Genomic DNA, 14,668 nt, shown 5'->3' with positions numbered 1-14,668 from the left:
GCAAACGCAAATTAGGCAGGGCTTATAAGCTTGCCAAACGAGCTATTCGCGCTTAAATTCAGGGCACATTTTTTTTATATCAGTAAGAATGGCGGGACAAACAGTGGAAGTTACGAAAGCAGACGTAAACATAGAAGTACCGATGCGTGCTGCTGTTGGTACTGCGTGCACTATGCTTGGTTTAGCTGCACAGGACTGCGGGGCTTTGGGGTTGTTTCAGATGACACTGGCCAAGCAACGGTGTCTTACGTGACCATATTTGTCGAGCGAGCATTATGTTCCACGAAACGATTATTTTCTCCCTGAACAAAAACAAGCCAGGTTTAAATACGATCAAAAACAAACCAGAGGCAGAAAATGGCTTGCCGCGGTGTGGTGGCGCCATCTAGGTTCACTAACGGTAAACAAGGCTTCGCAATCAGCTTCAGAGTGGTCGGTTCCTGTGATGTCATTTCGGACCACGAAAACACACGATTTGGTGGGAAAATCAAAATATTAACTTAAACTGATTAATTTCTGTGAATAAAACATCGTTTGCATCCGGACAAGTGCTGGGGGGGGGGGGGGGGGGGGCACTATAAAACACATAATATTTCGAATAAAACAAACTTGTATTTTGTCTACATGGCCCCTTTAAGCATTGTAGCCTAATCTCAGATATGAAACAAATTTTTGACAGATTGGGTTGTATTGGAGAGCATTTTTATTATTGAACGAGACCGTGGGCGGTGGGTGAACATCCTAGTCCAGTAGTCCATGTTATGTTGCGGTGGCCCGGGCATGTATCACCAGAAACTCCTGACCCATGAGCTAAAGCCAGCTCTCCCACTGCTCAAGGGTGTGCGAGTGTGCGGGTGTTGGCAACATCAAAACCAAATGAGTTGTTGCATTTAGGGTGCCGAGGCAATATGGGCAATTTTGACGAAGTCGACGAAAATTTCATAATTTGTCGGTGAACTAAATGGTGACTGAAGTCGACACAGTTTGGATTGTGCTACTGTAGCCACCGCGATGCAAAAATGACCGCCATGGAATGGCAAGACTGCCAGTCTTTCCCGTTGCATCCAAAAGCACACGCCTTACGTAAAGAAGGCAGACTGCTTCATTTTCGACAACGCAGCTAGCGTTGCCCTTCTACAGCAGTCACACAGCTATTACATTTTAGTCATGGAAGCAGCAGTTCATGCAAAAATAAACGCTGTATTAGGCAGTGTTATTAACGGCAGCCCTGTTTCCACCCACCTTGGCTGCAACCAAGCGCGACGCTCGTGTTTTCATTGAAAAATCACCCAGACATTTCAGCCACGTTTTTTATTATGTACAAGGCGTCCACTTGCAACGCTTGCATCATTTCCACCATGTCAAAAAAAAAAAAAAAAAACGCTTAAAATCCTGTTTTTTTTACTGGGTTTAGTACCTTCTAGGTTGGTTCACCTTACACAGGAGTTAAAACCGGCGGTGTGACCGTTGATAACACGGCATTAGGCCTTGTCTGCGACCAACTGTGCGAAAAAGTCAGTCTGCCATTCCACGTTGTGTAGAGCACGGCGAACTTGTACATAGGGCTCTTGCAGCAGGGCGTGGACATGCTGTGCTTCCTGACGAAGCAGCTCAACGAGCCGGGCTTGCACGCTCGGCGAACAGGTGCACTCCGCGCTCACCCCGCCACCAAGTAGCCGTAGCCGTAGCCAGTGCTCGAAGAACGATAGCTGCTCCTTGTCCCTAGGAGCATGGGGGAGCAAAACAAGAGTGGGCTTGGTAAGAGTGCCACTTCACTGTTCCATCCAGCTGACAAGTCCATCAACTCTGGAACAAAGAGTTCACAGTTCAGCACCATAGTTTGAATGAATTCAGCATTCAGCAACAATTCCATAACACAGAAAAGCCTACAAAGTGTCTATTTCTTTAAAAATTACGTGTATACGAGAAATTGTAGTTTTGATTCCTTCCACCTCCATGAATGGCCTGTGGTCCTTTATTGGGCAGAAAGATGGGACTGTCCAGGCGAAAACGGGACAAGGGGTCACAAACTATGAAACTGTTGTCCACCTTTTCTGAAAAGCGCATCATCGAACGAAGTTGCAAGACAGCTCTCATTTTGTGACAATTTCTTGGATAAGATTTCTTTTTGTGAAAAGGAATGTCAAAATGTCTTGACTGAATGAAACATTGCTCAGCAATAAAAGTTGAAGATTGTTTCAGGGTGGAATATTGCATAAGCGGGGTCACCCTGTCACTCACTGCAACGGTTCTAATGAAAACATTACTTGTCTCCACCAAGTCCAACAACTAAAATTCAATCTGTGTCAGAAATTACTTGTCCAATTGCCTTGCATAAAAGACTTCCTTGGTGAACTGCCTGATGCAAGCAAAAAATATGGGAGAATAGCTAACAAAAATTGTAAAACACTACGACCCCACCAGAACTGCTAAAGCCTAAAACAATGCAATAGAAAAGAAATTAACCAAAATCGAAATACATAGCTTGCAACCCCTAAAAGTACCCGAAAACGTGGTCGACATATTGCTAAATACAACTGAAATAACCTGCACACAATTAACAACAGTCTCCTGGATTCTGAAGGGTTGGTACAAGCCATATCTGCACATGCACGTACGAGCCACGCTGTACTGGAAGGCTCCGGATTAATTTTGACCACCTGGCGTCTTTTAACATGTGCCGACATCTCAACACACGAGCTGTTTTTGTTTTTAAAGTTAAAAAAAAAAGATAATTCCAGCGCAGCGAAGATCAAACCCGTATCTTCAGGCTTGACAGCACAACACCTTGGCCACTAAGGTGCCATTGCGAATATATTGGATACTCCCTTTGTTCCACCCATACAAAACCCTGCATCTGGAATGGCACAGTCCTGTTCATGGTACGCAGTCAATGCTCATACTTTAACTGGCACGAAAGCTTTCCCCTGGGTCCCCACTCTACTGATAACATTATTACTGCAATCTGCAAGTGCACGTAAAAGCTTGCTCGGAAGAGACCTACTGTGCGCGGAGGCAAAGCTGGTTGCTTCCTGGAGCACACTCTACGCTGGCTTGGAAGAGTGGGGACGAGCCGTCGCAGCAGGCGTACAGTCCGTTGGGCAGCCGCGTGAGGCCTTCCAGGGTGGCCAGCTTCCAGGAGGCCGTTGTCGGGGCCACCAGGTGGCAGCGCGGTTGCGTCGCGACCAGGGACCACTGCGCCAATCGTGGTGGAAGCGCCCCTCCGTGGAGCCAGGGCAGCTGGTGCGGATCGACCTCGCACTGGTGCCGCACCAGTGTGCCCCCCACAACGCACAGGGTCAGGGGTCCCTTTCCGCTGCCTCCTGGAAGGCGGCAGCTGGCTTGCACCACCAGTTCCCCGCCCCTGAGCGATGATCGTACGCTCATGGTGACACCCGCACACACCACCAGGATCGCGGGTGGTAGCTCCCTGTGGAACAGAACCGGCAACGTAGTTAGGTATGTATACAGTAAGCACTCATTATAACAAAATCGCTTTATTCAAATTCTCAGTTTATGCGAAGTTTTTATCACAGACTGATCAATTGTGGGGTTTATTGCGCTGAAGCGACAGCTGCGATATGAGGTGCGCCCTAGTGGATGGCTCCTCAAGATTAATTGCCACCATCTGGGGATCTTTAACATGTGCCGAAAAAATTGACACACACGTGTTCTCGCTTTTCGCCTCCTCCATCAACAAAGCAGCCACCATGGGCGCGACAAAGCCGCATCCTCGGACTCAGCAGCACAATCGAAGTTTTTTTACAGTGAGCAAATCATTCGTGAAGGGCTGCTTACAATAAAACTGCATTTCCTGTGTTGAAGGCTTTGTTATCGAGGGTTTACTGTTTATGTAAAGTGTCCCCCCCCCCCCCACCTTGCATATGCACGTACATTTCACAAGCAATTCACCAAATTCCTCACTTCAGACTGCCTAACCATTTGGCATTTTTTGAGCAGAAGGTATGGTAACACAGCAGTGATTTTTGCAGACAGGAGTATCCAGACTGCATGGTTGTCACAAATGCTTCCCAATTTCAAATCATAGGGCACGAAATAAATGCATCCATACAGGATGTACAAGTTAACCCTTTGAGGGTCGAATTTTTTTGCTAAATGCGACCCCCCAGGGTCGATTTTTTTTATTGCCGATGTAAATTCTTCGGATGAATCTATTTTGACAAAAAATTATCGTAATTTTTTCAGGGTGACCATAAAGTGACAAAAAAATCGTTTGTGTTGTAACATACGTGTGGTTTATTCATGAGTAACAAAAAAAACTCTAAATAAAAACGAGAGAGTAACAAGCCGGCACCTTTTGAGTGAATCGAAATCAGACTCAGATAGACATCAGTTTCGCGGGTGGAAAAAGCGGGAAGCGCCCGGAGGACAATGCCAAAACCAGCCGCTGCTCGCGGCCAGATGCGGGAGTGATAGGCGGCGCACCGCTCGTAAAATGCAAAAAGAAAACGAGAAAAGAGCCTCATTAGTTTCGCAGGCGACCTTGGTCTGTGGCAGGCGCAAGAAGCGAGAGGTGCCCAGGCGCCAGGTGGACGATACCCAGCGCACTGCACCCCCTTGTTAGCGGAAGCTCGAACGATAGCCGGCGCGCCGCTGAAGCAAATGATAAAAAATAAAAAGAAGAGCCATCAGCGGAAGAAAATAATTTGACGTATTTCCGAAGTGTGGCAGCACATGCCAAGCAAGAGAAGTTGGCGAAAAAGGCACGCTTTTTAAAGATACAAGCAATGCCATACATGTACGTCATTGACCATTTTAAAAGTGTTTGCCGATGCCGTACATGTACGGCCGTGACCCTCAAAGGGTTAAGAATTAACAGAGCCCTAGACAAATGAGAGGTTAAGCAAATGCCATGTGTTATGTAGTGTGGGGTGAAGACCACTATCACAAAAGTAACCAATTAATGAGCTTTGCAATTTATGTTAATTGTTTGCCTCAATCAACTATTGTTTTAAACCATACTAAGGAAGTTGTAGATGACATGTGAGGACATCTGATTCATTGATTGATTGATTTTGTAGGGTTTAATGCGCCGATGCAGCGCAGGCGACGAGGCGCACCCTAGTCCAGGGCTCTGGATTAATTTTGACCACCTGGGGATCTTCAACGTGCGCTGAAATCTCGCACACACGGGTGTTTTTTTTTCTTTTTGCCTCCATCAGAAACACGGCCGCCGAGGCCGGGAATCCAATCTGCAACCTCGTGCTCAGCAGCACACCTAATTCAGCTGTTTCCAACATATGCCACCTGCCGCATAGCTATATTTGTAGCATTTGCAAAGGTGACTGCACAACCGCATAACCCACCCCGCAAACCTACGGCTGAATTGCCACAACAGCTACTAGTATTGGCAAAGTTCAATACCGAGTGTACATTCAAAACTCATGAACACACTGAATGCCAGCGAGTCCACTCTTATACTTGCAAACAAAATTTTAAAAAATTTCTTTGGCAAAAGTTCAAAGGTGTTGCCTTAATTAACAAGCTGCTGACAGCAGCAGCGCAGAAAAGTACAAGAAGAGCATGAAAGAGGCAACTCAGAGGTGCAATGCTATGACGAGGGACAACTACCCCTGACGCTCTTGGATGGGCACCCTTTTCTAGGCCAATTCCCCTAGGCATTTCTTTCTCGCTCATTTGCCATTCAAGGGATTGGCCACCAATGCAGGGTGTGCAGTTACGTGTGCTGCGCACAGCATCACGCTCCGATTCTTCTCTCAGTGCCACAACAGGCATGCAGCGACTGGAGCACTCACAGCGACGTTGGCCAGCCGAATCGCCAGCCCAGCAGGAGGTAGCGGCCCCAGACATGAGCCCACGAGCTCCGCAGCTTGGCGCTCCCCTCCACCTCCTCCACTCTGGATGACGGCTCCTCCACCGCCTTGATGGCCAATCGCTCCGGAGGAAGAACTCCCGCGAGGTCCATGCTGTCTCCGGCCGGCATTCGGCCCGTGGCTTCGTGCAAGAGCATTTCTGCACGCTCTCGGGCTCTCCGGAACTTCTGCAGCGCAGCCCGACTTGCCTGCGCGACCGCGATTCGAATCACACCTAAACCCCACATTTCTTTGCTGTTAGGCACACTGTACCCAGAGGTATATAATTACACACTCCAACCAAAGGTACAGAACATACAAGGAAAACCTGACGTTTCGCTCGGTTACGAAACGTTAGGTTCTCCATTCTCTGTGCCATTGGCTCGAATGTGTAATTACATTTCTCATTCATAATTACCCAGCGAGGCAGACCTCTGTCAAATGTTTACCTTCAACTGTACGAGAGATTTTTGGCACTCGGGAATCACTACGTTGTTTTCTGTCACCCTTGAAGAAATCACAACTGGGAAACACTTAGAGGTACAACAAATGAAAAAAGAGAGCTCCAAGAAATGAGGGAAGACATCCTTGTTCTTTACTTAAAATTTGACATCAAGGCACGTTTACAAGTGAACCAAGCAATGCTGGGCAGACCTCCATGAGTCTCCCATGGCAAAGCCACAAACAAAGCAGCATAAGGAGATTTGATAGACCAGAACAGATTTTGAGGAGAAACTGAGAACCGTAAGTACAAGTATATTCCTAGACGGAAAGTATGGGCGTGTTGGGGAGGTGACAACAGGCTGGACACTGACAATAAACGAATTTCAAGCATGGGAAGCAAAAAAGGCAAGGTGGTCATAAAGTAGTTAAAACTGATTTAAGCAAGCACCTGGAAAAAAAAAAATTGAAAGTCGTTTCGCTAAGGTGAATGCCAGCGGCAGTGCTTGGGTGGGGCGAGCAATAGCGTCATACGGCTTTTGAGAAACAACTGCGATACAACAAAGGCGATACACCCCAAAAATCCCAGGAGATAAGGCCACATAAGCTGCAACTTGGCTATACAGCCACCAACCTTTTCTGCATACTGTCACACTCTGCGCAGCTACTGCGCTCTCCATTGCAAATAAAGAATGCCTGATACCCCGGGACATCGCTTAGCAACATCTTTTGCAGTCTCATTGATGGCGGCGTTGTCACCTAAAACACACTGCAGGAAAGCCAACTTTACACAATGGGCGGGCACATGACGATGATGACACAAGAATTATGAGGCCGACATCTATCCGATTGCACCACCATCACATTCAAGTTGGTCAGCATTTCCTCTGGGTTCACTGCATGGCCATTGGCTTTGGACTTTGGGAGTGCGGATTTTGGACTTTGATTAGACTCAGGTTGCATAGGAGGAAGCTTTGCATTCTAACATCTTTCTCCTAAGAAAGGGGCTCTGAGTTTTCTTGCTCACGTGGCATTCTTTCACTGTGTGACCTTGGCTGGATCGCCGCTGTTTTTAGCATGCCTGATAACCCCAGGGCAACGCCTAGTAAAGCTTTCTTGCTTGTGAAACATTCTTTCTCTCTGTGACCCTGACTGAGAAGCTTCACACTCCGACGGATGCGATTTCACACAACTGCGGCAAGCTTTGCAACGTAACTCTCAGCCTAGTGCTGTTTGTAAAAAGGTGATACTACTCTTTTTAAATGCCCTTAGCCCCCAACCTCACGACCGCACAAGCTTACTACTGACCATACTAAGAACGTGTTTCAGGGCTGCTTTAATTGCTTTGACGTACTAGTTTCTCTAGACTTCCACGGTGAGGTGACATCATCCTGATACAAAAGCTCAGGAAAATAACCATCGATCATCACCGCTCTTTGGATGCGTCATTCCGTTTCATATACGATACAGAAGTGAAGGCACCTAGTGCCATCTTCTGGTTTGTGCTTTCAACACTAGCGACATCCTTTTGACCAACTGCTAAAGTGGACCCAGCATTCGAACTTTGCGGCTTTGAGGTAGAGTCTCTGGTTCCTATTTTAAGGGCCTGGTTTGAAGCCGCTGCAATCATGTTTTTTTTTTCTTTAAGTAAACTGATTTTTGTGTAAGAACGTTCTCAATCAATACATGTAGCCTGTCACCTTGTTTAATTGATGCTATGCATCATGCAGGATGGGCTGCTTCTGTACAGTCGATGAAATAGAAAGTCCCGTTCGAGTACATATATTCAGCCAGGGCACTGAGAGGGTTAAGGGGGAAATTCAGGGTGTGATCCCTAGGGACATCCAAGATTCTTTCGGCACTTACACCAGAGTGGTGCTGCAGGAGGTCAATGAGGCCTTGCAGGGTAGATTGTCCAGCTGTTGCAACTTCTTCCTGTGCAACGGATTGTCCCGGCTGCAAGCAGTGGATCTGGCCACTAGCCGGCTCCCAGGTCAAGACCTGCTCGCTGCCCAAGCCCAGGGCGTCTCCGCACGAAACGTCTAGGCCGGCTTCTATGCAGTCACCAACCTGCAAGAGGCAATGGCCAGGCAACACGTCGTAAAACAGCGCAAATACACACGAACTGAGGAAGGGAGGGACGCACAAACGCTGATCATCAACCACAGTCTTAGTCCAGAAGCAAATATTCTGGAAAAAAAAAAGAAAACGCGTGAAACACTGACTGCTGAACAGGGAAATGAAGCAATGTCATGACTAAGTTCCATCAAGGAACCTAAACTCTTTTTCTAACAAGGTGATCGACACGTTGTTCACACATCTACTTCCCTTCTTCGCAAACTGTACGGTCCTCGTGTCTAAAACAAACAGGAAGGGTAGCACTGACGCTCGATGCAGTGCGCTGCCAAGTGAGCATGCCCACTTTGCTTTGGTGTGGCTCTGTGCGGCCTTAGCCTCGTGTTTGCACACCATGTTTACAGTGCAGACGGTGGCAGGACTCTGGCTTTTGCATCAAACATGAATGTTCGAAAGGAAACAGAAAGAGAAAAAAAAAAGAGAAACCAGTCAAGTGTTTACTAGACCTTCCTTCTTTTTTTCTTCTCTTTCTCCCCTTGTTCATATGTGTGTTTTAATACCCGCTCTCTCTCTCCCCTCTATCCATCTGCCATCCCCCCCCACTACAGTTAAACCTGGATGTAACAAACCTCTATGCAACGAACTCCTGGATTTAACGAAGTTTTTCAAATCCCAATTTCCACCTTCATTGAAGCCCATATGTTTGTGACCTCTATGAAACGAAGGCATCGCGACGATTAACCTGGATGTAACGAATTCGCTACGCTGATGAGTCAAGGTACGCACCACAATCTCTGGTGCGTTTCCTCGTGCGAGTGCAGCGTCGGTTAGGTGCAAGGCCTGCTTGTCGGCGTGTAGTTGCACGTGTCCCCCCAATATCTGTGGTATGGGTTCATGGATAATTCTGCTACCTGAATACGAAAAGCTTTGTCTTCTTCAAGACAAGTTCGCAAATTTTAAATGCCGTCTCCGCCAGCAAAAACAAAGAACGTCACCGCCCGGTACAGTGTCCCAGCTAGCATCCCTTCAACAATTTTGACTGCAGAAAAAAGAATGAAGTTTGCAAAAAGGCACCCTTTCAGCGTAAGTTTGGTTCTTGAAACTCGTTAAGGCACCGAAAAGTGTCAAAACGCAAAAGTGATACTTTGTTACGTTTGTGAATTCGGGGGCCGTGTAGTAGCAGCAAGCGCAAATGACGCAGTTTTTCAGTGTGAAATATATCCTTGAACAAGGGTGAGTTCAGCATCACTGATGCCTGGCATATTGGTTTCGTTTATGCTTCACTCCTGCGAGCTTCAACTCTAAACCTGCATGTAGCGAAAACCTGGATGTAACAAAAAAATGCAGATTTTTGTGAACTTCGTTACATCCAGGTTTAACTGTAGCAGGCGTTCTGGTGTCCACACCTAGGTGAGACAAACTACGCCTTCTGGTGAGCTTTCCTCTCAATTTTTCCTATCAATAAATTCCTTCATTCATTCTAGTGAGCTCAGTGCCATCCCATCCGTCCCCTCCACTCTTTTGCGCTCTTCTTATAAGTCTTAAAGGTACTGAATGGAAGCCATTTCAGGCTACACACCTCAAGCCGGCAGCCTGACTCCCGTCGAACAACCAGTGCGCCACCAGAGGAAGGCCACACTACCACGAAATCCAGACTTCCCCAGCAGAAGCTCCCCTGGAGCCGCACCACGTTCGAGCAGGGCAGCTGGCACCTGCATTGGGGCTGTCCAGAGCACGTCACCAGAACGGATCCGGACGCAGTGCACACAACAGTGAGGTTCTCGCGAAACGCCGCCTGAAGGTGGTCCAGGGAGGACACTGACGCAGTCGCCGGCAGTCTCACACAACACGCGGTCACGCAGAGTTTCTCGTAGAGGGAGCCCAGGAAGACGCTCGCCGCAACTCGTGTCACTTGACCCCCAGAGGCTGCGAAGAAGCCAACACCTTCCTCTAAGGCCAGGACACACAGGAGAACCCAGTGGGGCTCCTGGGGAGAATCCTCCTTGGTGACCGAAACCTGGAGGCTTGCACCGGTCAGGACCGCTCGGGCAGACTCTTGTTCGGTCAGGGAGATCGCAGCTCGGGGCATGTCCACTGGAAATGTGCAACCGTAACTTGCTTCGAGAAAGACTCCAATTGCAAGGATGCTGCAGAAGTGCTTGCTCGAATAAACATTGCCAGAAGATTTGACCAAAGGTGCCTGACTGCACGGAATACAAAATGTGACCAAGAGCTATCACTGTACTACGTCCCAGCATGCAGTCAAGGAAGACAGCTTGCCTATACAGCAAAGCTTCATTACAAAAAACACTCAAGGCACCTGGGAAACATGTCTCTTATAACCAAGGTCTCTTGTATGCAATGTTGCTAGCATTGCGAGCATAGGAGAACCATCCTAACCATTTCCACCACTCACATGTCTCTTATAACCAAGTGTCTCTTTCAACGAGGCTTTACTGTACTTTTGTTTTTACTACAGCACTTGTATTTGACAGCACAGGTGCTGTCTACAAAAGCATGGCCATCATTTTCAAAGGTTTCTCCCTCCTCGTAAGTCATGGCTAGGTTTCAATTGATATTACTCGTGGTTGCCATAAATTATAGACAACTAATATGTAAGACAGCCGATAAGAGCAGACGGAACTGTTGAGACAGGCAATCGAGAATTGAAATAAGGTGCAGAAAAAATGTTTAAAAAAATTGGTACTATTAAATTAGTTTCAGATGTGCTTCTGGAGGAATAAGCTTTTTTGTGAAATGCTTTTAATACAAAAAGCATTAGTCAATTCGGTGGGTAAAAGATTCAAAGTCCCTGTCACCCAAAATGGCCAACGGCTCAAAGAATAAAAAAAAAATATTCTTTTTTATATCAATTAAATATAGTTGCGTGTGCAGTGACCGATGATGTTTCTTTACCTCTGCATTTTATCTGTTAAGCTGCATGAATACTATGAGTCTACGCCAATCTTCCCTGTTTTCTGTTCTAAAAGAGTTCAGCAGAAGACATGAATGAAGGGCAATCACATTCATTGCTGCTAGCATCTGAAGCACGGGTAAGCTAATGCAATGATACAGGTGGCGACTCGCTTTTCAGTTGGTTCAAAGCACAGCAATTCTCTACAAGTTTTGCACATGAATATGCAAGCAGAGCATTTCCAGTAGCATAAATGTTTCAAGTATGGTAGCAGGATAGAAGTGGTCAATGTTTCAACATTAAACTGTGCCACGGTCATTCTATTGCTTCTAACAATGACCTTTCGTACAGAAGACTCTGCTTTGAACCACCTTGTAAAGCCACACTACTAGCAGCGGTACTTGTATCATTTTCACATCCAGATGCACACTTTGCAAAGGGCATCAATGTTAACATTTAGGAAAGCCTTCCTACAGCCTGTTCTGAGCACGTGCCTTAAAGGTTACGGTAGCGTAGCAAGCAGGTTTTAGAGGTGCTTTGTTGAAACCTAGATATGCTGCTCACATCATTGCAAATTACGCCACTCCACGATGACACCAGTTTTAACTTCGGAGACAACTTTCCTACTCGGCATCACATATACCCTTGCGGGAAAGCTTGAAAGTTGAAGCTGTGCAAATATACGCAGCGCCCAAGTTGATGTTAGAACGTTTTGGTGTTACACTACAATGGTCGTGAACTATAAGACACAAGAAACAGATAGGAAACAAGTCTTGCGTACCTGTTGCATCACAGTTCGGAGTCAAGTACAGGTCCGCGCAGAAGTAAACGGAGCACGGGAGCGGTGGCCGAACTGCATCGTCGCGCCGCGTATGGGCGCCGACGGGAACCATGGAGCGCCGGTCGAAGAGTGTGTTCGCACTGCCCCCACCGCCCTATCTGATATGTTTAATCGCCGCTCTGCTGGCGTGTCATGCTCGGCGAGACGGTCTTCAAAAGGCAGCGCTGGGCTATAGAGGGGCGCTGGTTGCATTTCCGCTCGCTGGCATCAGCGGTGACTGAATCCGCTGCTCATGAGCTGGGCGAAGCTGCGCCCGCCCTCAAACAAGCCTTGTTGCGCGCTGTAAAGGGCGGCATAAAATTCTAGGCCGCTCCGGTTTGGCATAGCACGTCATTGCGATATAATTAATTGTAAGCCGGCAACAAAATTGCCATGTACAATATAGAAAGCACATTCACAGACATTTTCCAAATTCGGAAAAAAAAACCTCGCTTACGAGATTTCTTTTTTAATTTTGGCTTTGTCCAAAGGTATTGCTGCCGGTCAGTCCTGGTATGTTTTGAAGAAAGGAAAATAGAAAATGTCCATGCGGTGGAAATTCTGTATTAGAGAACACCGTAAACAATAGGTACAATCGTTGCCTGCTATTCCAGCGGGCCTCGTACGGCGCATATTTGATTGTCGCATTAACCCTTTCGCTCCCATTGACGATGATACCCATCATAACATTTTGTACCAAATTAACCGATTAACAGTATGGTCGCCATCGGCCATGACGACTAAACTCGTCATCGGTCATTTTGAGGCCTTGACGGCGCGTTTTTGCAAGACATTGAGGCCATGCGCTGAAGCAGTCTTTCAATTCAATGCGGAGTTTTATTTAAATCTGCAGCACTTTCTTAAATAATTTAAGGTGCTCGTTAAAAATAACAACCTCGGTTTTAATGCGACAACAAAATATGAGCCGTATGAGGCCCGCTGTAATAGCGGGCAACGATTGTACCTATTCTTTACGGTGTTCTCCAATACAAAATTTCCACCGCATGGACATTTATTTTCCTTTCTTTAGAACCCACCGGGACTGACCAGCTGCAATAACTTGGGACAAAATCAAAATTAAAGAAGAAATCTCGAAAGCGAGATTTTTTTTTTTCCAAACAAGGAAAATGTCTGTTAATGTGCTTTCTATATTGTACATGGCAATTTTGTTGCCGGCTTACAATTAATTATATCGCAATGACATGCTATGCCAAACCGCAGTGGCCTCCAATTTTATGCCGCCCTTTAGGGTGCGCAACAAGGCACGTTTGCGGGCGCGCGCAGCTTCGTCCAGCTCATGAGCAGCGGATTCGGTCGCCGCTGATACCTGCGAGCGCCAATGCAACCAGCGCCCCTCTATAGCCCAACGCTGCCTTTTGAAGACCGTCTCGCCGAGCATTACACGCCAGCAGAGCGGCGATTAAACATATCAGATAGGGTGGCGGGGGCAGTGCGAACACACTCTTTGACCGGCGCTCCATGTTTCCCGTCAACGCCCATACGCGGCGCAGCGATGCAGTTCGGCCACCGCTCCCATGCTCCGTTTACTTCTGCGCGGACCTGTACATTAAACCAACCCTCCTGTAGAAACCAGTTTGTGATAGCAGCGCCGGCTGTCAAAATGACAAGTTACACAACTGGACCAAGGACGCAAATGTAATTAAACAATCGTGCCAGCATCTACAGGTGCTGTCCAAGAATTTAAATGATAGAGACGGGTTTATTTTGCTATCTACCGCAAATCTCACAGTCCCTAAGCAATGCTCCCTTCTGCCATAAATTTTTCTAAAAAACAAACAAACACAACCGTTGAGACCACGCACATGGGTGTAGCGGCTCCAAAAGCAATCGACTCGACGACAGCGAGGCCAGTGTTGGGCCGTCCAGCACGGCACAACCAGGGGCCGCATTTTTGGACAGAGTCTTGAAAGAGTCGCTCTCCGGGTCCCAAACGTGCACGGTTCGTCCAGCGCGCAGCACAAGCACTTCTAAGCTACTGGACCAGTCGCACAGCCGCACAAGTTCGCAGTCACCGCAGCCAGGCGTCAGGACTGTTTGCTTTCTTGCGGGCACTGCGCTGCAACTGTCCGCGCTCCCGTCAAGCCGGTAGGTGTTCACTTCGCATCGGCCACCTTTAACCACGCGGGATTCCCACAAATGTCCGTTAAACAAGGCCGTTGACCTGCCAGCCACTTCTTGAAGTTTGGCCGGGCATTCGGCGGCGTCCGCTTGGTCTGATTCAGCGGGCCGTTTTCGCCGTGCCATCTGATGGTTTGTACTGGGCGCCAAGAATCGTCTGCACGGCGCGGAAAACGAACGCGCGCGATTCCACCTTCAGACAGTGACTCTGGAGTCACCTGTCTCGGCCGGAGACTGAAACGACCACTGATAAAGATACTTGGAGGTCCGAGGTTCTCGCGGATGAAACCACGGCTGGTTCACTGCACCACCAAAGAACGGGAAGGATTTTCCTTCCGTGTGCTTTCGTCCATGCATCCTTCGAAAACATGCCCGTTCCCGAAAAAGTAAAAAGTCACGTGACGATGTGACCAATGTGACACCACCAACACCACGCCTAAAAAC

At 47.5% G+C, this 14,668-nt stretch overlaps 1 protein-coding gene across 2 annotated transcripts; it reads right to left on the bottom strand.

The window, feature by feature from the left end:
• Positions 1-1,194: 1,194 nt before the first annotated feature.
• LOC144162309 (uncharacterized) lies at positions 1,195-14,615 on the bottom strand. 2 transcript variants are annotated; one of them, XM_077692788.1, is made up of 6 exons: positions 13,893-14,136; positions 9,931-10,445; positions 8,142-8,345; positions 5,778-6,043; positions 3,005-3,430; positions 1,195-1,722 (listed from the first exon to the last, which is right to left on the bottom strand). In XM_077692788.1, exons 1-6 carry the CDS (start codon positions 13,993-13,995, stop codon positions 1,482-1,484), a joined length of 1,755 nt encoding a protein of 584 aa, XP_077548914.1. In that variant the 5' UTR covers positions 13,996-14,136; the 3' UTR covers positions 1,195-1,481. The 2 variants fall into 2 exon arrangements, with proteins under 2 accessions (XP_077548914.1, XP_077548913.1); XM_077692787.1 differs by having other exon boundaries at positions 1,196-1,722; positions 13,909-14,615.
• Between the last annotated feature and the right edge of the window lie 53 nt (positions 14,616-14,668).

The sequence above is a fragment of the Haemaphysalis longicornis genome, unplaced genomic scaffold (assembly GCF_048455015.1).
Source record: "Haemaphysalis longicornis isolate Haplotype H1 unplaced genomic scaffold, Haemaphysalis longicornis Haplotype H1 scaffold_12, whole genome shotgun sequence".
NCBI classification, from domain to species: domain Eukaryota; kingdom Metazoa; phylum Arthropoda; class Arachnida; order Ixodida; family Ixodidae; genus Haemaphysalis; species Haemaphysalis longicornis.
This window is presented reverse-complemented; position numbering and strand designations above follow the sequence as displayed.

Excerpts from the sequence above, each read along its gene's own strand:
- LOC144162309 (XM_077692787.1), bottom strand. The coding sequence starts at position 14,350 with ATGGCACGGCGAAAACGGCCCGCTGAATCAGACCAAGCGGACGCCGCC. Across the intron at positions 3,431-5,777 it reads TTCGGCTGGCCAACGTCGCT|GGAGCTACCACCCGCGATCC; the intron begins GTGAGTGCTCCA and ends TCTGTTCCACAG. Across the intron at positions 1,723-3,004 it reads CAGCTTTGCCTCCGCGCACA|GGACAAGGAGCAGCTATCGT; the intron begins GTAGGTCTCTTC and ends CCATGCTCCTAG.